This window comes from Bos indicus x Bos taurus, chromosome 11, assembly GCF_003369695.1.
Source record: "Bos indicus x Bos taurus breed Angus x Brahman F1 hybrid chromosome 11, Bos_hybrid_MaternalHap_v2.0, whole genome shotgun sequence".
Lineage (NCBI taxonomy): Eukaryota > Metazoa > Chordata > Mammalia > Artiodactyla > Bovidae > Bos > Bos indicus x Bos taurus.
In genome coordinates, this window is record NC_040086.1 from 105,278,633 (window position 1) to 105,299,421 (window position 20,789).

At 62.6% G+C, this 20,789-nt stretch overlaps 1 protein-coding gene across 8 annotated transcripts in view; it reads left to right on the top strand.

The window, feature by feature from the left end:
* The window catches only part of GRIN1 (glutamate ionotropic receptor NMDA type subunit 1), a 26,236-nt gene continuing 5,447 nt past the window's right edge, over positions 1–20,789 (top strand). For 3 of the 8 annotated variants that reach the window (XR_003513584.1, XM_027556936.1, XM_027556939.1), the window contains exons 1-16: positions 145–720; positions 2,942–3,076; positions 5,853–6,029; positions 7,889–7,951; positions 8,652–8,752; positions 14,466–14,587; positions 14,658–14,832; positions 16,476–16,620; positions 16,717–16,800; positions 18,894–19,035; positions 19,125–19,252; positions 19,437–19,601; positions 19,678–19,796; positions 19,909–20,021; positions 20,094–20,242; positions 20,358–20,515. Coding sequence is in view for 4 of the 8 variants with exons in the window: in XM_027556936.1 (XP_027412737.1) it covers positions 463–720; positions 2,942–3,076; positions 5,853–6,029; positions 7,889–7,951; positions 8,652–8,752; positions 14,466–14,587; positions 14,658–14,832; positions 16,476–16,620; positions 16,717–16,800; positions 18,894–19,035; positions 19,125–19,252; positions 19,437–19,601; positions 19,678–19,796; positions 19,909–20,021; positions 20,094–20,242; positions 20,358–20,515 (2,234 nt within the window). In the remaining 4 variants the exon portion in view is untranslated. Of the gene's footprint in view, positions 721–2,941; positions 3,077–5,852; positions 6,030–7,888; positions 7,952–8,651; positions 8,753–14,465; positions 14,588–14,657; positions 14,833–16,475; positions 16,621–16,716; positions 16,801–18,893; positions 19,036–19,124; positions 19,253–19,436; positions 19,602–19,677; positions 19,797–19,908; positions 20,022–20,093; positions 20,243–20,357; positions 20,516–20,789 lie in introns of all 8 variants that reach the window. The other 5 variants (XR_003513582.1, XR_003513583.1, XM_027556940.1 and 2 more) reach the window with 5 other exon arrangements.

Below are 20,789 nucleotides of genomic sequence, written 5' to 3' on the forward strand. Positions count from 1 at the left end.
GCACAATCTGGCGCGGGAGGCGCCCCCGCTCTGGCTCCGCGTTGGGAAGCGGGGGCGGCAGGAGGGGCAGGCGACGCTGGTCCCGCTCGCTGCTCCGCAGTCGCCGCAGCCGCCGCAGCATTGGAACCGGGACCAGCGAAGCCCGCGGAGGAGCTGCCGCCGCCGTGTCCTCGCGGCGCGGGGCACCCGGAGCTGCAGCGAGACCCGCTTCAGCACCGCGGACAGCGCCCGCCGCCCGGGCCGCGCGCCGGGGACCCACGCGCGCCGGGGGCCGCCCGGCTGGCCGAAGCCTCGCGGCACGCGTCCCTCTCGCGGGTGTCGCAGGACTAAGGCTCCTGGGGAAGACGCGGCGCCCTCCGTCCACGGGATCGGGCGCGCGCAGGACGGCCGGGGCTTCCCGCTGGGGATGCACCGAGGGCCCCGTGTTCTCGCTGCCCAGAGTCAGGGCGCCGCCCGGAGCCCATGAGCACCATGCGCCTGCTGACTCTCGCCCTGCTTTTCTCCTGCTCCTTCGCCCGCGCCGCCTGCGACCCCAAGATCGTCAACATTGGCGCGGTGCTGAGCACGCGGAAGCACGAGCAGATGTTCCGCGAGGCTGTGAATCAGGCCAACAAGCGGCATGGCTCCTGGAAGATCCAGCTCAACGCCACCTCCGTCACCCACAAGCCCAACGCCATCCAGATGGCCCTGTCGGTGTGCGAAGACCTCATCTCCAGCCAGGTGCCCGCCCCCGCCCCCCGCCGGGCTCACGCGGTGCCGGCCCCTCCCCCTCCCCCACCCTTCCCCCCATCCTCCTGGCTTCACCCTCCTTCCCTGCCGCTGTCCCCGTTTCATTCCATCCTTCCGTCGCCCTCTCGCTCCCCTTGAGAAAGGACCCAGAGGGCTGGTCTTGTCAGCAGCTGAACACCGAGCCGTCAGCTCTGTGTCGGCCCCATACCAACCGCCTGCCACCGGGGCTTGCCCTCACCAGGCGTCCAGCTGGTGTGTGTGGACGTGTGGCCGTTTGTTTGGTCACTGTGTTGTCAGGGTGGTGGCGGGCATCCTGGGCCGCCCACGAGGTGCTGGCCTAGCCGCACGCAGGGTGCAGGGCTTTAAACCAGATGGGGCCCGGGGCCATCTTTATTCCTTCTTGGAGACCTCCATCCCTTCACCCTCCCCTGCCCCCATCCACAGTACTGCTTGACAGGGGAAATGGCCCACGTGTTGAAGCAGGGTGCTCTCTGGGGTGGGGATGGGGACGACCTGTGTGGGAGGCACCAGGGCTCAGCGGCTGGCAGCCCGCACTGTGGGGGGGAGGACACAACTGGGGATTTTGCCTGCAGAGCTGTCCGCCCCCGGCTCCGCGCCTGCTGCATCCCAATGAGGCAGCCCAATCACTGCAATGCAGCCCTTTATGTAAGAGGCGGACCGACCCCGGTCCCAGTGCTGCTCACACACACTCACCTGACAGGCGTGCCACATCCACAGACACTCATGCTCACATGTGCAAACATATTCATCCACGTTTGTGCACAGAGATGCGTAGACTTAAACTAGTGCCCACTCATGCGTGTTGGCATTGGGTAATCCACTGCACACCCATTAACACAGACGCCCACTCCCACGCATCTCCATGGGCACATGCATTCCTGTGCCAGATATGCAAACACGTGCTCAGACATGCTCAAGCGTGCACACACATGCACATACACAAGTAGACATGCTGGGGCATGCCGTACACACACACACCCCCAGCACACACTCGTGAGCACCGGCATGGTCACACTCATGCACACACATGCTCAGGCAAACACTGACCAGCCACCTCTGGATGAGATGGGGTCAGGGAGGGAGATGGGGTAGGGCCCTTATGGGGATCCCTCCTCCAACTCACAGCTTTGCTGCCTGTGGGCACCGTTCTCCCAGGGAATAGCCAGTGCCGGGAGCCACGGTGACAGCAGTAGCTTTCACTCACTGTCACACGCTGTGGGCCAGGCATGGGCATGGCAGCCATCACCCCCACCACGTGGGGCCAGCACACTCCCACCCATTTGCAGAAGCAGGGGAGCCCTGTGGCTCAGACAGGGGAAGGCACAAATGGGACAGACAGGGCCTTCCAATCCAAGGGCAGCTCAGAACTACCGGGCCTTCTGCTCCATCTCCCTGCCTCGGGCGCTGAGCCACTGGTCCAGGCGGGAAGTCCAAGCCTCCTTGAGGATGTGGTCGGTGCTCAAGTCAGCACTGCATCCAGCTCAAACCAAGTGGGGCTCAGCCTGCTGCTGGAACACATCAGCAAAAGGCCTGGGCCTCTGGATGGCTCCTTGTCCAGCTTCTCCCACTAATTCCTAATTCTTGGTCTGTAATGCTCCATGCAGGCCTTCTGGAGGCACCCTCCATCTCTGGAGCATTAGCCTCTGTCCACCTCTGACCCAGGATGGGGGGTAGTGGGAGCTCTGGGTGTGGGTCTCCCCGGCCCACAGCGTGGTGGCACGTACAGCCCCAGACAGGACTAAGACTGGCCTTCGTCCTCCCGTGCAGCTCAGGGCAGCCCCCCAGCGTGAGGGGCAGGAGGGGAGGCCCCGGACAGTAGGAGCATGGGGAGCAGTCTGTCATCTCCCTGTGTGTCTTCTTAGACCTTGGAGTCTTGTTTTTAAATTGTTTTTTGTTTTGCTGTGCTGCGTCTTAGCTGTGACACTTGGAATCTTTAGTTGCGATATGTGGGATCTGGTTCCCTGACCAGGGCTTGCACCCAGGCCCCCTGCACTGGGAGTGAAGTCCCAGCTACTGCACCACCAGGGAAGTCCAAGCCCCTGGAGTCTTGCTCTCTCTCCGCCTCCAGACGAGGCACCAGTGCCCCCGATACAGCCCTGCCCGCCGAGCTCCACCCCTGCTGCTGGCCGGCGGCTCTGGGGCAGGGCCTCCCGCTTCCCGCGCGGGCTGACTGTGTCCCCTGTGCCCGCAGGTCTACGCCATCCTAGTTAGCCACCCACCTACCCCCAACGACCACTTCACACCCACCCCCGTCTCCTACACGGCCGGCTTCTACCGCATCCCTGTCCTGGGGCTGACCACGCGCATGTCCATCTACTCAGACAAGGTAAGCCTGACCGCTGTGCCCCGTGGGCAGAGCCAGGGCCACCAGCAGCTTCCCGGGGAGAGGGTGCAGGGCACAGGCAGAGGGGCTCAGACCATGGGCTCTGGGCTCCAGATGATATATTCAGGCACACTCACAACTCACACCAGAATACAGTCTCACAGAGACACACAAACTCACCCACACACATGCACACCAGTACACACTCATAGCACTCACACTCACACAAACTCACAGATGCGAACATATCTGTACACTCACGCCTACACACACACAGTCACACACAGTCACAAGGACATTCACCTGCTCTTACATACGCATACCCTGATGTTCACACGTGTACTCACACCATCACCCACTCATTCATGCTTGTTTGCACACTCACATAAAACCACTGTGTTCACTCCCCCACACTCATGCCCCATCACACTCTGTGCCAGGACCACACTCACACACACTCACATGCACACTCACAGTGACACACGCCCGCACACACTCAGGCACACAGCCCACTGACAGGTGACAGGTGCCAAAAGCAAGCCCTGGGAAGCGGCAGAGGCCCTCGTGGGTCAGAAGAGGGACAGATGGGGCAGCTTCGTGGACCGCAGAGCAGGGGCACTTGGAAAAGGGGTTCTCCAGGAGGAGGAGATGCCCAGAGGGGCAGCGACGCCAGGGACCAGCCCCCACTAGAGGGTGCAGCTGCGACGCCAGGGACCAGCCCCCACTAGAGGATGCAGCTGGAAGAGGGTGGAACTTGGTGCCAGGTGAACCGAGGAGGCAGCTCACGGCTAGGGGCCGGTCTGGGGATTGCGGTCCTCAGGGCTGCCTCGTGGCCCTTGGGCTGGGGGTCTGGCTGGAGCCGTCTAATCGTGGAGCAGCAGCTGGGAGAGTCGAGAGGTCCCCGAGTCAGGCTGGCAGGAAACTCGCCCCCAGAGCAGTGGGGAACGTGCGCTGGCTCACACAGCTCTCCCGCAGGGCCTGCCCCAACTCTGAGAGGACCAGTCAGCTGGGAGCAAATGCCACCAAGAGGCTGGGGGGGTGGTTGGCCCGCTCCACGTTACCCTCCAGGCCTGGGGCCTCCTGAGTGCTCAGTCGCTCAGTCGTGTCCGACTCTGCAACCCCATGGACTGCAGTCTGCCTGGCTCCTCTGTCCATGGGATCCTCCAGGCGAGAACACTGGGTGGGCCACCTGCAGACAGACCGTGGACTCTGGCTCGGTGTCTGAGCAGAGGGGCAGAGGGCTGGGCTCTTGGGAGCCTTCCAGCTCTCCCCATCTTCTCCAGATTCATCCTGTCCAGAGCCCCAGGCTCTAGATAACACCGCTGAATCACAGAGGTCATCTCAGCCAGGCCCGGGTGTCCAGGGAGGTCAGGGACAACGGGGCAACGGCAAAGTGAGAGCAGAGTGAGGGAGCCTCTGGGATGACCCCCACGGGAGGAGGCCGGCGGAGGCCGGGGCAGCCCCTCTTCCTGAGGCTCTGAAAACCACAGTCACAGCAGAGCCTCCCGAGCTGCTCAGAGGCACGTACCCCTCAGCCGTGAGTGGAGGGCTCCCTCCTGTGCCTTCCAGCCTCTGCCTTCCGCACCTCTCTGGGCATCAGGCCCGAAAAGTGCCTCCAGGGAGGACAGCAGCCGTGCGCCCAGAGAGGCCAGGGCAGGGAGCTCTCTCCCGGGCAGGACGCGGGCCTTCACGGGCTCCCACCCCAGATCCAGACCATGGCCCAGCACGAGGGCACACCTAGCGGCCGGACCTTAGAGCTCCACCCTGACCCTTCTAGAGTCTGTGCCCAGCAAGCGGGCCAGAACAACCTGGGTCAGAGCCAGTCCAACACCCCAGCCACAACGCCCTGGCAGCCGTGTCACCTGCCGGAGGACAGACAGAGGCAAAGGGGCGTTCTTGAGCCCAGATTCCAAGTCCCGAAGAGGGAGCAGACGAACCCCTGGTTCAGGGTGGTCCCTAGGAGCCCTGCTCCCTGGACAGACGCAGAGGCTCCGCATTGAGGAGGGTAGAGCCTGCTCATCCCCTGCCCACAGGCGGCACCCTCAGAGAAGCAGGCGGGGCAGGGTGTGGGCCAGACCAACAACCTCAACGAGGCCAAGAGACAGCAGTGTAGCCCCAAGAGGGAGGTTTCCTCAGAAAGACGGTTATACAAATTCAAGAAGGACCCGTGGGGGTCTCTGCGATGCTGGGCGTCAGCAAGAACTTTCTGAGCCCGAGTAGCTGAGCTGGAGTGTCTGCGAAGAGGTGGGGAGTCACCCCAGGAAAAATTCCACAAACCCCCTGCCCAGTCTCAGTCAGGGGGCTGGTGGGCAAGCCGAGCCTGTTTCTCAGATGAGATGATGTGGGGTGCGGAGAAGTCACAGTGGGCGGGGAGGAGTCGGGGAAGCGGGGCCCCCGGGTCCGGGGACTGGACGCCGCGAGCAGGACCAGAGACCTGGCAGGATCTCCAACGCGTGCGCCCGGGCGGCAGTCCGAGCCCCGCGCGCCCTGGCGGGGTTCTCCAAAGCGCGCCCTCACTTCTACGGCCCGAGAGCCCTGGCAGGGTCTCGAAAGCGCGCGCCCTGGCGCGGTCTCCAACTCCCGCCCTGGCGGGGGTCTCCAGCGCGCGCCCTGGCGGGGATCTCCAAAGCGCGCCCTCACCTCTACAGCCCGCGCGCCCAAGCGGGGTCTCAAACGCGCGCGCCCTGGCGGGGTCTCGAACGCGCGCGCCCTGGCGGGGTCTCCGGCGCGCGCCTCGGCGGGGTCTCCGGCCGCGCCTCAGCCCTGCTGTGCCCCGCAGAGCATCCACCTGAGCTTCCTGCGCACCGTGCCGCCCTACTCCCACCAGTCCAGCGTGTGGTTCGAGATGATGCGCGTCTACAGCTGGAACCACGTCATCCTCCTGGTCAGCGACGACCACGAGGGCCGGGCGGCGCAGAAACGCCTGGAGACGCTGCTGGAGGAGCGCGAGTCCAAGGTGAGGCCCGGGCCGGGGCGCCGCGCGCAGGAGCAGGAGCCGGCGAGCCGCCGCTGTGTCTGTGGCCCGTGTGAACACCCTTCTCTTTCCATCGTGCATGGTCAGCACCACTCCGTCTGGCGAGCGCCCGCCCCAGCCTGTCCTCGGCTCATTTCACTCGCTTTTGCCATTAGTCGAAATCTCCTTCGTGTCAGTCCCTGCGGGGCGAGGGCAGGACCACCTGGAGCTCCGCAAACACCCCGCCCCGCCCCCTCCCCTCCCCCAGCCCGCTCAGGCCCCAGGCTCTGAACTCACTCGGGGGCGCCATCTCGCCCCCACACAGCCCCTAGGGCTCCCCCTCAGTGCGGTGGCCCCACGCGCCGCGTCCCCTCTGCTGTGACCCCTCTGTGTCCTCTTGCTGGCCTCACTGCCGCAGCTGCCCTCCGCCTAGCCGCTGCCTGTCAACCTCACAGAAGCCCCATCCAGGGAAGTCTGCCAGCCCCACACCCAGTCTTGGCCCTGCCCCTCTTCGGCCCCTTCTCTCCTTCCCGCCCAGGCTCTGGACCCCTCCTGGGGACCAGTTAGGTGCCTGCTTCTAATTGACTGTTCTTGTCCAGCTGACCCCCACCCCTAGGGCGGCGGCAAGACCAGAGTGGTGTTTCTGGGGGTCCAGGTGACCCCCCCCCTTGTCCACCCGCACTGCCAGAGGAAGCCCAGGGTCCCGCCTCCACCCAGCCCACAGCCCTGGGTGCTCCGCACCCGGGCTGTGCCCCTCCCGGGTTGGGTGGTGGCCAAGCCGGGCAGAGAGGCCCAGGCTGGGGAGGGCCCCGGGAAGCCAGACCAAGGGGTGGCGGGTGCACGCGCTGTGTGCAGAGGCGGAGTTGGCTTCAATAAGCTGAGTGCCAACCCAGGCTCCCCCCAAGGTGCCATAGGCCCCAAAGGGAAGGGCGGGCACTGGCTGGGGGGAAGCAGAGGGCAGAACCAGAGGGCCCTGGGGGTCTTGCTTTAGGGGACGGGCTGAACCTGGGAGGGAGGGCTGGCTCCCAGGGCTGCAGTAGGCGGGCGTGTCCCCTCCCGGGGTGGCTGCACGCATGCCCAGTGCACGCTCACACACACACGCTCCCTCTCTCAGGCGCATGCGGTTGCTCCCAAGACCATCCACTCACACTCCCGCCGTCCCAGACTCAGGCCCCAGGGGCCCTCCGCCCCCCTGGAGGTCCAGCAGGCTCACAAGTGGCGTGTGCCCATGAGCAGGCTCACCCCGAATTCACACTCAGGTGCCTGCACGCACACGTGCTAGACGCGCTGACCCCCACCCCGCCCCTGCCGCAGGCTCACTAGGCCGACATGCACGCATGGACGCCCACAGACGCGCCTGTGCTCACAAACTCCCGTCCTAACTGCTCAGTGCCCGGGGGCGGCAGGGCATCCGCCACGCGTGTCAGCGAGGGCAGGACCCTGGGCCTCCCAGAGGGGCAGAAGGGGTGCTGGGGGAGGGGACACCACCCCATTCAGGACTCCCATGGCTGGGGGGGTGCGGCGGGGACCCCATGGCAGGTGCATGGCAGGGTTGGGGGCAGGAGGGATCCCCAGGGGGTGTGTTTCGTTTGGACGCAGACAGGGCTTCCTTCTCTCCTGAGCTTGACCATTTCCACGAGTGCAACTCCATGCAGGCAGGGAGCCTTGGTGGCCCCCTCAGCCCGCACCCCTGCCCGTCCCAGCCCCAGCCCCGCCCCGGCCTAGGTGTTTGCGAGCTCCAGGTACGTGCCCGTCTGCAGACGTGCCGAGGAGGTGGTGTGATTGCTTTAGCGCCGTCATTTTCAACCGTTTATAATCTTCTTCTGTGTCTGCATATTTTCTCTGTGCACATTATTCATCAGAGTAAAAAAAGGAACTATGAAAGCCTCGACCAACTGTCCTATGACCACAAGCGCGGACCCAAGGTATATTTGCATGGACGTGCACGCCACCCACGACTAGGGAGCCCCGGCCGGGCGCCCCGGCCACCAGGGCTGCCGTGGGCCCGGCCGCGCCATGCCGCGGCCGAGCAGACAGGAAGGAGAGCCCGGTCCAGAGCAGGCAGCCTAGGCAGGAGAGGCCAGTGCTGGCCGCCGGGCCCCCGCCCGCAGGCGGCCCGCAGGAGGAGCGGCTCTCTGGGGAGTGCATGTGAATCTCCGGGCCCCCGGGTTTCCTCGCGGAACCCAGGAGGGAGCCCGCCTGCCCGCCTGCAGTCCAGTCCGGGCCGCTCCCGCAGGGCCGGCGGACAGGCCCCGGAGGACCTCCCGAGGTTTTGGAAAAGGCGGCCCGTCTCCGCCGTTTTGGATTGCGTTCCAAAACTTTCCTGTTTCCTGTCCGCTGCACGCCTCTTTCTGAGTCTCGGTCCACTTCAACTTGCATGCTCAGTGCAAAAGTGAGGCCAGGAGTGAGAGGAGAGCGCGGAGCGCAGAGAGCGAGCAGGAGCGCGAGCGGAGGACGCAGGAAGGCCGGCAGCAGGGCAGGCAGATGGCAGCGCAGGCGGCAGGCAGGCCGCGGCGGCCCTAGGGCGCGGCCTCGGGGTTCCTAGCGGCTGCAGCTCGACTCTCGCCCCTGAGGCGCTGTGTCCCCCGCCCCGGCCTCCCGCTAACGCTCCTGCTCGCACTGCAGGCGGAGAAGGTGCTGCAGTTCGACCCGGGGACCAAGAACGTGACGGCGCTGCTGCTGGAGGCGCGGGAGCTGGAGGCCCGGGTCATCATACTCTCCGCCAGGTGAGGCCAGGCTGGGCCGTCCACCCCGGCCCCCTCGGGGCCAGGCCCAGGGTGCGCCCTGCTGATGTACGGCTTTGCCTCCCAAACGCCCCCTGCCCCCCACACGCACACACAGGGCCTTGAGGACAGCAGAGGGATAAGCCCCTGCCCTTAAGAAGGCAGAGGTGGTCTGGGCAGTAGTGGCTGACCGGGGTTCCGGGAGCTGGTCAGGGAGGGGTCCCAGGGAGGGGACGAGGGGCCTGCAGAGAAGGCCCATGGCAGGGAGAGGCCGGGGCCCTGGGGTGGAAGGGTTGGAGCGGCCGGACTAGGCAGCTACGAGAAGGGAACCGGTTAGGGACCTAACCCCTGGCTGCTGCTGGAGGGGCCTGGCCCCACCGTGACCTTGGAGCTGAGCCCCAGTAAAAGCCTGCCTTTGTGCAAATGCCTCTGTCCTGCGAAGGGAAGGCCAAGCCGCCAGAAATAGGAAACGGCAGTGCCCTGCTCCGTGGGACATGGGGGGCCTGGGAGACCCACCACACTGTCCGCCTGTCCCAGAAGCTTTGCAGGCTCCAGTGGGGGTGAGACCCGGGGTGCCCCGCCTCCTGTCTCCCTGGGATGGAGCCTGCTCCTTGGGCTGGAAGGCAGTGAGCAGGCACTAATCCCCGACCAGGCACACACAGCACACGCACTCACACACATCCACTGAACACACAGAACCCACATGCTGTCCACACATGCACCGCACACACATGTGCACGCGACCCGCTTCTCTGCCCTCGTGTACACATGTATGTGCCACATACACAGGACACTCACACACACATAGGCAACCGCCACACACCACACACGCACACTCACAGGACACTCACATACACACACAGGCACACCGCCACACACCACACACACACACTCACAGGACAATCACACACACACACAGGCACACCGCCACACACCACACACGCACGCACTCACAGGACACTCACACACACACACACAGGCAACCGCCACACACCACACACGCACGCACTCACAGGACACTCACACACACACACAGGCAACCGCCACACACCACACACACCCACTCACAGGACACTCACATACACACACAGGCACACCGCCACACACCACACACACACACACTCACAGGACACTCACACACACACACAGGCACACCGCCACACACCACACATGCATGCACTCACAGGACACTCACACACACACACAGGCACACTGCCACACACCACACACGCACGCACTCACAGGACACTCACACACACACACAGGCACACCGCCACACACCACACACACCCACTCACAGGACACTCACACACACATAGGCAACTGCCACACACCACACACGCACACTCACAGGACACTCACACACAGGCACACCGCCACACACCACACACGCACGCACTCACAGGACACTCACACACACACACAGGCAACCGCCACACACCACACACGCATGCACTCACAGGACACTCACACACACACACAGGCAACGGCCACACACCACACACGCACGCACTCACAGGGACACTCACACACACACACAGGCAACCGCCACACACCACACACGCACGCACTCACAGGACACTCACACACACAGGCACACCGCCACACACCACACACACACACACTCACAGGACACTCACACACACACACAGGCAACCGCCACACACCACACACACACACTCACAGGACACTCATATACACACACAGGCAACTGCCACACACCACACACGCACGCACTCACAGAACACTCACACACACACACAGGCACACCGCCACACACCACACACACACGCACTCACAGGACATTCATATACACACAGGCAACTGCCACACACCACACACACACACACTCACAGGACACTCATATACACACAGGCACACCGCCACACACCACACACACACACACTCACAGGACACTCGAACACACAAACAGGCACACCTCAACACACCACACACACACACTCACAGGACACTCATATACACACAGGCACACCGCCACACACAAAACACACACACACTCACAAGACACTCGAACACATACAGGCACACCGCCACACACCACACACACACACTCACAGGACACTCACACACACACACAGGCACACCGCCACACACCACACACACACGCAATCACAGGACACTCATATACACACAGGCACACCACCACACACCACACACACACACACTCACAAGACACTCGAACACACACAGGCACACCACCACACACCACACACATACACACTCACAGGACACTCACACACACACACAGGCACACCGCCACACACCACACACACACTCACAGGACACTCGAACACACACAAGCACACCGCCACACACCACACACACACGCACTCACAGGACACTCGACCATACACAGGCACACCGCCACACACCACACACACACACACTCACAGGACACTCATATACACACAGGCACACCGCCACACACCACACACACACACACTCATAAGACACTTGAACACATACAGGCACACCTCAACACACCACACACACACGCACTCACAGGACACTCACACACACACAGGCAATTGCCACACACCACACACACACACACTCACAGGACACTCGAACACACACAGGCAACCGCCACACACCAAACACACACGCACACACAAGACACTCATATACACACAGGCACACCGGCACACACCACACACGCACGCAATCACAAGACACTCGAACACACACAGGCACACCTCAACACACCACACACACACACTCACAGGACACTCACACACACACACACACAGGCACACCACACACACACGCACTCACAAGACACTCAAACACATACAGGCACACCGCCACACATCACACACACACACTCACAGGACACTCACACACACACACACAGGCACACCGCCACACACCACACACACACACACACTCACAGGACACTCACACACACACACAGGCACACCGCCACACACCACACACACACACACTCACAGGACATTCGAACACACACAGGCACACCGCCACACACCACACACACACACACTCACAGGACACTCGAACAACCAGGCACACCGCCACACACCACACACACACACACTCACAGGACACTCGACCATACACAGGCACACCGCCACACACCACACACACACACACTCACAGGACACTCATATACACACAGGCACACCGCCACACACCACACACACACACACTCATAAGACACTTGAACACATACAGGCACACCTCAACACACCACACACACACGCACTCACAGGACACTCACACACACACAGGCAATTGCCACACACCACACACACACACACTCACAGGACACTCGAACACACACAGGCAACCGCCACACACCAAACACACACGCACACACAAGACACTCATATACACACAGGCACACCGGCACACACCACACATGCATGCAATCACAAGACACTCGAACACACACAGGCACACCTCAACACACCACACACACACACTCACAGGACACTCACACACACACACACAGGCACACCACACACACACGCACTCACAAGACACTCAAACACATACAGGCACACCGCCACACATCACACACACACACAGGACACTCACACACACACACAGGCACACCGCCACACACCACACACGCACACACACTCAGAGGACACTCACACACACACAGGCAACCGCCACACAACACACACACACACACTCACAAGACACTCATACACACACACAAGCACACTGCCACACACCACACATACACACACTCAAGACACTCGTACCCACACAGGCACACCGCCACACACCACACACACACACTCACAAACACGTGCTCACCTAGACACATGAGCAGACACACCACACCGGCACACGCCCCACAGCGGCACACATGTGCTCACAAACATAGACGTGTGTGCCACACAGTGCACAGGCCCTGCGCATGCACATACACTGCCCACCGAGGCACAGCGTTCACCAACCACATGCCCACCTCTTGAATCCACTCACGGCCTCTGGATTTCAAGTGGGAAGGAATCCGCGCCCTCACACACAGGACCTTGGAGCAGAGAGGCCAGAGTCCCACGGCAGGAGGAAACCAGCCGGCCCGGCACAGTCCGCCCCTGGAGCCCAGGGATGCCAGCAGTCCCCTGGGCAGGGCCGCTGCAGCCCTGGCTCACCCTGTCCCCAACCCGACACCCCCGTCTCCTCCTCACGAAGTCTGTTGAGAGCATTTTGCAGAGAAACCTCATTAAGCCAGTCTTAACTTTTGACCAGTTTTATATTGAGCATGTCAGAATTTCTAATTTGTTTCCAAAACTTTTTTTAAAAGTAATCCTCCTGAAATTGTCTTTACTGGGATCAGTTATTTCCATAAAACAGTTTGACGTCGATCAGGCTTTTGTCTGCAACTGCTTTCCTGAAGGTATCGATTTACACAGACACAAGCGTAGGTGTGTGCTCACCACCAAGTCCAACCTCACAGACTTGGATGTGAGCAAACGGGCCTCTCCACCAGGCCTTGGGGGTGCCGCGCCCCGACATGCACGCGCTGGTGCTGCCAGCCGTCTTGGCTGGGTGCAGCCTGAAGCACCTCTATTTTGGGTGGCGTTCTTGTTTAAAGCAAACACTGAAGGTTTGGATCTTGCCCTGAGAGAATTGGGGCTGACCCCCTAGGGTCCCTAGGGCTGCCTGGGTTTTCTGCATCAGCCGTTGTAAAAATAACCCCGCCCTCGGACCATCTCCTGAACTGCATTGTCCCCCACTGCCCATGCATTAGAGAAGCAAAGTGTCCGTCGTGTCCGGGGTCAAGTTCCACCCTGCAGGGAAGAGGAGGTGGGAGTGCCATCAGGCCCAGGGTGCTTGTCCTGACCAAGGGGAGCCCAGCCCTAGGGGACGGGATCCACAGAGGCTCAGCTGTGAGGAAACACCAAGAGCTCAGGGCAACGTGTGCCTACAAGGTGAGGCCTGTGCTCTGTCCTGCCAGGGGCTCTGCCCTGGCTGGCAGGGAGAGCACCCAGGGCTGGGCACCCAGAGATGCTTGTTCAGACTCCAAAAGGGAGAGTAGGTGCCCTCATCCCCCCAGTGGCTTCTGCTGCAAGGCTCAGGGCAGCACCCTGGCACTTGGTCCCAGCAGCATCCAGAAAGGTCCCAGCCTTTCAGTTCACAAGTTCAGGCATGGAACAAGAGGGGTGTGGTTTGCCCAGGAAACTGCAGGAGCACGGGCTCAGGGGTGGATTATCAGACATAGACCTGACCCTCCGCTTCCCACCGTGTGCCTTGGCTCCTCAGTCCCTGTCCTGCCAGGGATCATGTTCTGCCTGCCTCACAGGGAGGTTCTGAGAATTAAATACAAAGGTGCGTGGAAAGCATTCAGAATAGTGTCTGGTACGGGTGAGCAAGTTATCCATCAATAATGAGCCACCACCATCCGTGTCACCCTAACCCTGTCCACAAGAGCAGGGGGCCAGCAAGAGACCTCTGGCAAGCTCTGGGGGTCTGGGCCCCACCGCATCACTTCGGGGCTAGTCTTCGGGCCCAGGTGCAGTGCCGGCTGAGGGAGGGGCCGGGGTGGGGGCTGCCCCCATCTCTGCAGTGCCTCCAGAGCTCCCTGCAGACGAGGGGCGGGGGGAGGGGGAGAGGCAGGGGAAGGACACGCTGTGGAGGGGGACCTGGGAGTCGAGCAGCCGCCGCCGGCCGCGGGTGGGGAGAGCTGGAGTCCTGGCCGTCACCCCGCTCTGCCCCACAGCGAGGACGACGCTGCCACCGTGTACCGCGCAGCCGCGATGCTGAACATGACGGGCTCGGGGTACGTGTGGCTGGTGGGGGAGCGCGAGATCTCGGGGAACGCCCTGCGCTACGCCCCGGACGGTGAGTGCTGGGCTCCCGGGTCCCGGCGGGCAGGGGTCCCCCGCGGGCTCTAAGCCAGCTCTCGCCCCAGGCATCATCGGGCTGCAGCTCATCAACGGCAAGAACGAGTCGGCGCACATCAGCGACGCCGTGGGCGTGGTGGCCCAGGCCGTGCACGAGCTGCTCGAGAAGGAGAACATCACCGACCCGCCGCGGGGCTGTGTGGGCAACACCAACATCTGGAAGACCGGGCCGCTCTTCAAGAGGTAGGCGGGGCCACTCTCCAAGAGGTGGGCGGGGCCACTCGGTGGGGCCGCCCCCGGAGATGGGCGGGGCCGCTCTTCCAGGGCGGGCGGGGCCGCCCTCCAGAGTGGGCGGGGCCACTCTTGCAGGGTGCGCGAACTGATCTAATGCGGACTTGGTCCCTCTCTTCAAGAGGTGGGCAGGTCCGCCCCTCAGGGTGGGCGGGGCCGTTCTCTGAGTGGGTGGGACCGCCGTTCCCAGGTGGGCGGGGCCGCTCGTCAAGAGGTGGGCGGGGCCACTCTTCCAGGGTGGGCGTGTCTGATCCGTCTGAAGCGGGAGGGGCCACTCTTCCAGGGTGGGCGGGGTCGCTCTGAGGTGGGCGGGGCCGCTCCGTCTGAGGGGGTGGGGCCGCTCCGTCTGAGTGGGTGGGGCCGCCCGTCTAGGGTGGGAGGGCCACCGTTCCGGCACCCGAAGAGTCGCTCCAGCCCAGCGTGCTGCGGCTACAAACACAGCCTCCTTCCCCGCTCCTCTCTGTCCCCACTTTGTCTCCATCCTCACCTCCATCCCCGCTGTGATAACCATCTGGTCCATTTCCAACACTGACACCATCGCCTCGAATGTCACAGAAGCATGGCTGCCTCCATTGCCCCTGTCCCCACCTTTAAACACTGCAGCCAACCTGAGACGCCACCCCAGCCACCAGGATGACTAATAGCCCTGGGGAAGAGGATCCTGCCTCAGGCGGGCACTGGGAGCTTCCTCAGGCCCAGGAGGTCAGACAAGGATTTGGGGGATGGCACCCAAGCCTGCTTCCCTGGTGACTCAGATGGTAAAGAATCCGTCTGCGATACAGGAGACCTGGGTTCGATCCCTGGGTTGGGAAGATCCCCTGCAGGAGGGCATGGCAACTCACTCCAGTATTCTTGCCTGGAGAATCCCCATGGACAGAGGAGTCTGGAGGGCTACAGTCCATGGGGTCTTAAAGAGTTGGACAGACTGAGTGACTAAGCACATCCAAGTCTGCCGAGAGCCAGGGTTGGCAAGATACACAGTGAGTGGCTGCAGCAGGGCAGGAGTTAACACACAGAACCCTGGACACTGTGCGACTAGTATGGGGAGGCCCAGTCCATCACCAACACCCACCCCCAAGTAGCAGGTGAAGAGTCCTGGTCCATAGTGCCCACAGCAGGAGCACACACAACTGCAGACATGCAGCATATGTGCACATAGGCGCATGCGTGTATATGCAGATTCGGAGAGGCTCATGGAACATCACACCTGTGCCACAAGTACATGCACAGGGCTGCACCCCATACAAAGATCTTGTGTGTGCACACATATATGGCCCAGTGGACACACCACACACACACACACACTCACGTGTGCACATGCAGGAAGATGAGACCTCAACCCAGCCTCTTCCACTCACTGGTGAATGGGCCACCGAGTCCTACCTGGGCTTCTGCCACCTCATCTGTAAAGCTGTGAGAATCAAACGTCCTAGCCCACAGGAACCCCTCAAAACAGGGTCTAGAGCCAAGGAGCTGCTTGGCTGATGTGGCTGTGCTGTCCATCTGGCACCGGCGGACGGGCTCACCATCCAGGCAGCTCACGGTGGGAGCGGGGATTGCATCCCTGATTGTTCCAACCACACTTCCCTCTCCAGGGTTCTGATGTCTTCCAAGTATGCAGACGGGGTGACCGGCCGTGTGGAATTCAATGAGGATGGGGACCGGAAGTTTGCCAACTACAGCATCATGAACCTGCAGAACCGCAAGCTGGTACAAGTGGGCATCTACAACGGCACTCATGTAGGTGGGGGTCATGAGGGGGTGGGGGCTGGGGCCTTAGGGTCCTGGGGCCGAGACCCCTGCGTGGCCACCTCCATCTCATACTCCCACCCCCAGGTCATTCCCAATGACAGGAAGATCATCTGGCCGGGTGGAGAGACTGAGAAACCTCGCGGCTATCAGATGTCCACCAGGTTGAAGGTGGGGGCCCCGCCTCCCTGCCCCAGTCTCTGTACGCCGTAGCCTCCATCCTGTGCCACGGGTGCAGAGGGGACAGTGAGGGCCCTGAAAGTGACTACAGGTCCTGAGACCAGCCCAGCACCCACAGCCACTGCACACACCTGGCGCGGCGGAGGGGCAGGGAGAGGGAGTGGGTGCAGGAGAGGAAGCCCAGCTCCCCGGCCCCTCCTGACCCCATCCCGCTTAAGCCTGGGACAGCCATGTGGACCTGGGCTCCCCTGGGGACGAGGGACAGACGGTTGGTCTTTCTGTGGACTTCAGTACTCTGAGTGCTGAGCCCCAGTCCTGGAGATGATGCCCCCACACTCTTCGGCACTCCTCCAGGTGGTCCCAGCCCACCGCCCACCCTTGGCCTTCCTGGCCTCCTGCTGGGACTGGCTCAGACTGTCCTTCTGAGCCGGGTCTCCCCGAGCTGGCCAGCCCCTCTGTGACTCACTGGGCCTCTGGGAGCCCCTCCCCTGGGACCTCATCTCTCACAGCTTCTCTTCCTCATCCCGACTCTGCTACACTCCTTCAGGCTCATCCCAGGATGCCTCCCAAGAGTCCCTCCCACACTGACCCACACCAGCATCAGGCTGGTACCTGAGCTCACCAAAGGCAAAGAGCCTCACACCGTCCTTCTTGTGGTGTCCCCAGGTCCTCTCTTGACCTCCTCTGCTTTCTGAGCTACCCCACCCCCGTGGCCTCTCACCTGGACCTCTTTGTCTGCACTTGCCTACAGGGCACCAACCCTCTCTATGGGCAGAAGGGAGTTCCCCCAAGCCAACGCTCAGGAAAGACGCTTTGTGTTGAAAAGTCTGAGTGTAAAACAGACAAAACAGATGACCAAGATGGTCCCCTATAGGCTTTGAGAGCCAGAAGGCCTTTTAGAACTTTTTGTGTGTGTTCTTATTTTTTTGACATAAAATTGTTTATTTTCAAATTAGTTCTCATTGGAGGATAGTTGATTTACAGTGTTTGTTTCTTCTGTACAGCAAAGTTACTCAATTATACACGCACATATACCCACTCTTTTTAGGTTCTATCCCCATATGGGTCACTGAGCGCACTTCCCTGTGCTATGCAGTAGATCGCATCAGTTATCTATTTTACGTGTAGTAGTGTATGTATATGTCAATTCCAATCTCCTGGTTTATCCCTTCTCTGTCTCACTGATTTTTTAAAAGCATGAGCATATTACTTGTATAATAGAAATGGTGATGAAAGTTTTAAAGGCAAATAAGCCCCTTCAGGGGCTCCCAATCCCCTGCCCTTGGGGGAGCTGGTCACCCTGCAGGAGAAGGGGCCTCTCTCACCAACCCCATTCACCTCGTAGTCTCAATCCCAGCACTATGTCCCCTGGGACCTCTCATCCCGTGCAGTGATTGGTTCAGCTCCGCTGCCTATGTCTATCCTGCCTACTCCCAGCCTTCAGAGCTCTGAAGGACAGAGAGGAGAGAGTGCCCCCCGTGAGCCCCAAGGAGCCCCTGGATTGAAGAGGCCACAGCAGAAGGGCAGCCTCACTGGGGGAGAGGCAGGCAGGCAGGATAGATGATCAGACAACGACTCCCTGTGGGTGGAGGCTGAGGCCAGGAGAAGCTGGAAGAGCCAACAAGGGCAGTCCCTGCATGTCCCTAGTCCTGGGCAGGCTCTGAGTGAACATGCCCCTGTCTTCATGGCAGTGGGTGGGGGCAGGGGGTAGGCTTTGGGCTGGGACAGGGAGGTCCTCAGCCTCAAGAAGTCAGAGAAGGGGCTCAGGGCAGACTGGACGTCTGGCAGGCTCCACTGATCAAGGGACTGTTCCGTAGGCCAGGACCTGAAGGAAAAGTGGCCGAGAGAAGGCACAGTGTTCCAGGAGGCCAGGCACCCTCTGCACACTGGGCGAAGTGTTAGGTTCTGGCGCCCCTCCTGGGGGCAGCAGGCTGATCGCTGCCAGAGGGGGCCGTAGAGGGTGGTGCGGGAAATGTCAGGGATCTGGGGAGGGGGGCTCCAGGGAAGTCTGTGTGCTGAGAAGAGGGCAGCGCCCAGGACAGCCCAGGGCTGGTGGTCCAGGCCCTGTGTCCCCGCGTCCCCAGATCGTGACGATCCACCAGGAGCCCTTCGTGTATGTCAAGCCTACGCTGAGCGACGGCACGTGCAAGGAGGAGTTCACCGTCAACGGGGACCCGGTCAAGAAGGTGATCTGCACCGGGCCCAATGACACGTCGCCGGGCAGCCGTGAGTGCGGGGCGGGGGCACTGGCTTCGGGGGGCGGGGACCGCGCGCCGGCGAGCCCCTGCTGACCGCGTCCCGCCCCCACTCGCCAGCGCGCCACACGGTGCCTCAGTGCTGCTACGGCTTCTGCGTCGATCTGCTCATCAAGCTGGCGCGGACCATGAACTTCACGTACGAGGTTCACCTGGTGGCCGATGGCAAGTTCGGCACTCAGGAGCGGGTAGGAGTGGTTCTTAGGAGCCGGCGCAGGACCGGGTCCTGCTCCCCCGAGGGTCTTCTGCAGGCGGGGCCTGAGCCTGGGAGGAGTCTGGAGTGGGTGACCCCTGAGATGGGTCGGGGCGGGAGCCTGTATGGGGAGTGGGGCCCGCGGTGTCCGCGTCCCCACCGGCGGTGTCGCCCCACAGGTGAACAACAGCAATAAGAAGGAGTGGAATGGGATGATGGGCGAGCTGCTCAGCGGGCAGGCGGACATGATCGTGGCCCCGCTGACCATCAACAACGAGCGCGCGCAGTACATCGAGTTCTCGAAGCCCTTCAAGTACCAGGGCCTGACCATTCTGGTCAAGAAGGTGCGTGGAGGCCCGGCGGGGCGGGAGGGGCGTCCCGGGAGGGCCGGGGCGGCGCTGACGGCCTGTGGCCCCGCAGGAGATCCCCCGGAGCACGCTGGACTCCTTCATGCAGCCCTTCCAGAGCACGCTGTGGCTGCTGGTGGGGCTGTCCGTGCACGTGGTGGCCGTGATGCTGTACCTGCTGGACCGCTTCAGGTGAGTGCGGCCCGGGGACCGGACTCCTCTACCTGCGGGCGGGCGGAGCGGGCGAGGGCCGGGGCAGGCTGCCCCTTCCGCCCTCTCCCGCCCGCCCTTTGCGCCCCCGCAGCCCCTTCGGCCGGTTCAAAGTGAACAGCGAGGAGGAGGAGGAGGATGCGCTGACCCTGTCTTCGGCTATGTGGTTCTCCTGGGGCGTCCTGCTCAATTCAGGCATCGGGGAAGGTGAGGCGACGCCAGGCCAGGGCCCCATCCTGCCCCGCCGCCCGCCCCGAGCTGACGGTCCTCTGCCCGCAGGCGCCCCCAGAAGCTTCTCGGCGCGCATCCTGGGCATGGTGTGGGCGGGGTTCGCCATGATCATTGTGGCCTCTTACACCGCCAACCTGGCAGCCTTCCTGGTGCTGGACCGGCCCGAAGAGCGCATTACCGGCATCAACGACCCGCGAGTGAGGCCGGGCCCGTCTGGGGACTGGGGAGGGAGGCGCTCAGGCCCTCCGCCCCGTGGGGCGGGGTGGGGTGGGGCCGGGGAGCAGCCACGAGCCTGGCTCTCTGGCCCCGCAGCTGAGGAATCCCTCGGACAAGTTCATCTACGCGACGGTGAAGCAGAGCTCGGTGGACATCTACTTCCGGCGGCAGGTGGAGCTGAGCACCATGTACCGGCATATGGAGAAGCACAACTACGAGAGCGCGGCGGAGGCCATCCAGGCCGTGCGCGACAAGTGAGGGGCGGGGCGGGGCCAGCGAGGGGGCGGGGCCACCCAGGTCGCGCCGACAAATGAGGGGCAGGGCCAGTGGAGGCGGGGCGGAGCCATCCAGGCCGTGCGCGACAAGTGAGGGGGCGGGGCGGGGCCAGCGAGGGGGCGGGGCCAGCGAGGGCGGCTCGGGGCCACCCAGGTCGCGCCGACAAATGAGGGGCAGGGCCAGTGGAGGCGGGGCGGAGCCATCCGGGCCGTGCGCGACGAGTGAGGGGGCGGGGCGGCAGAGGGGCGGGGC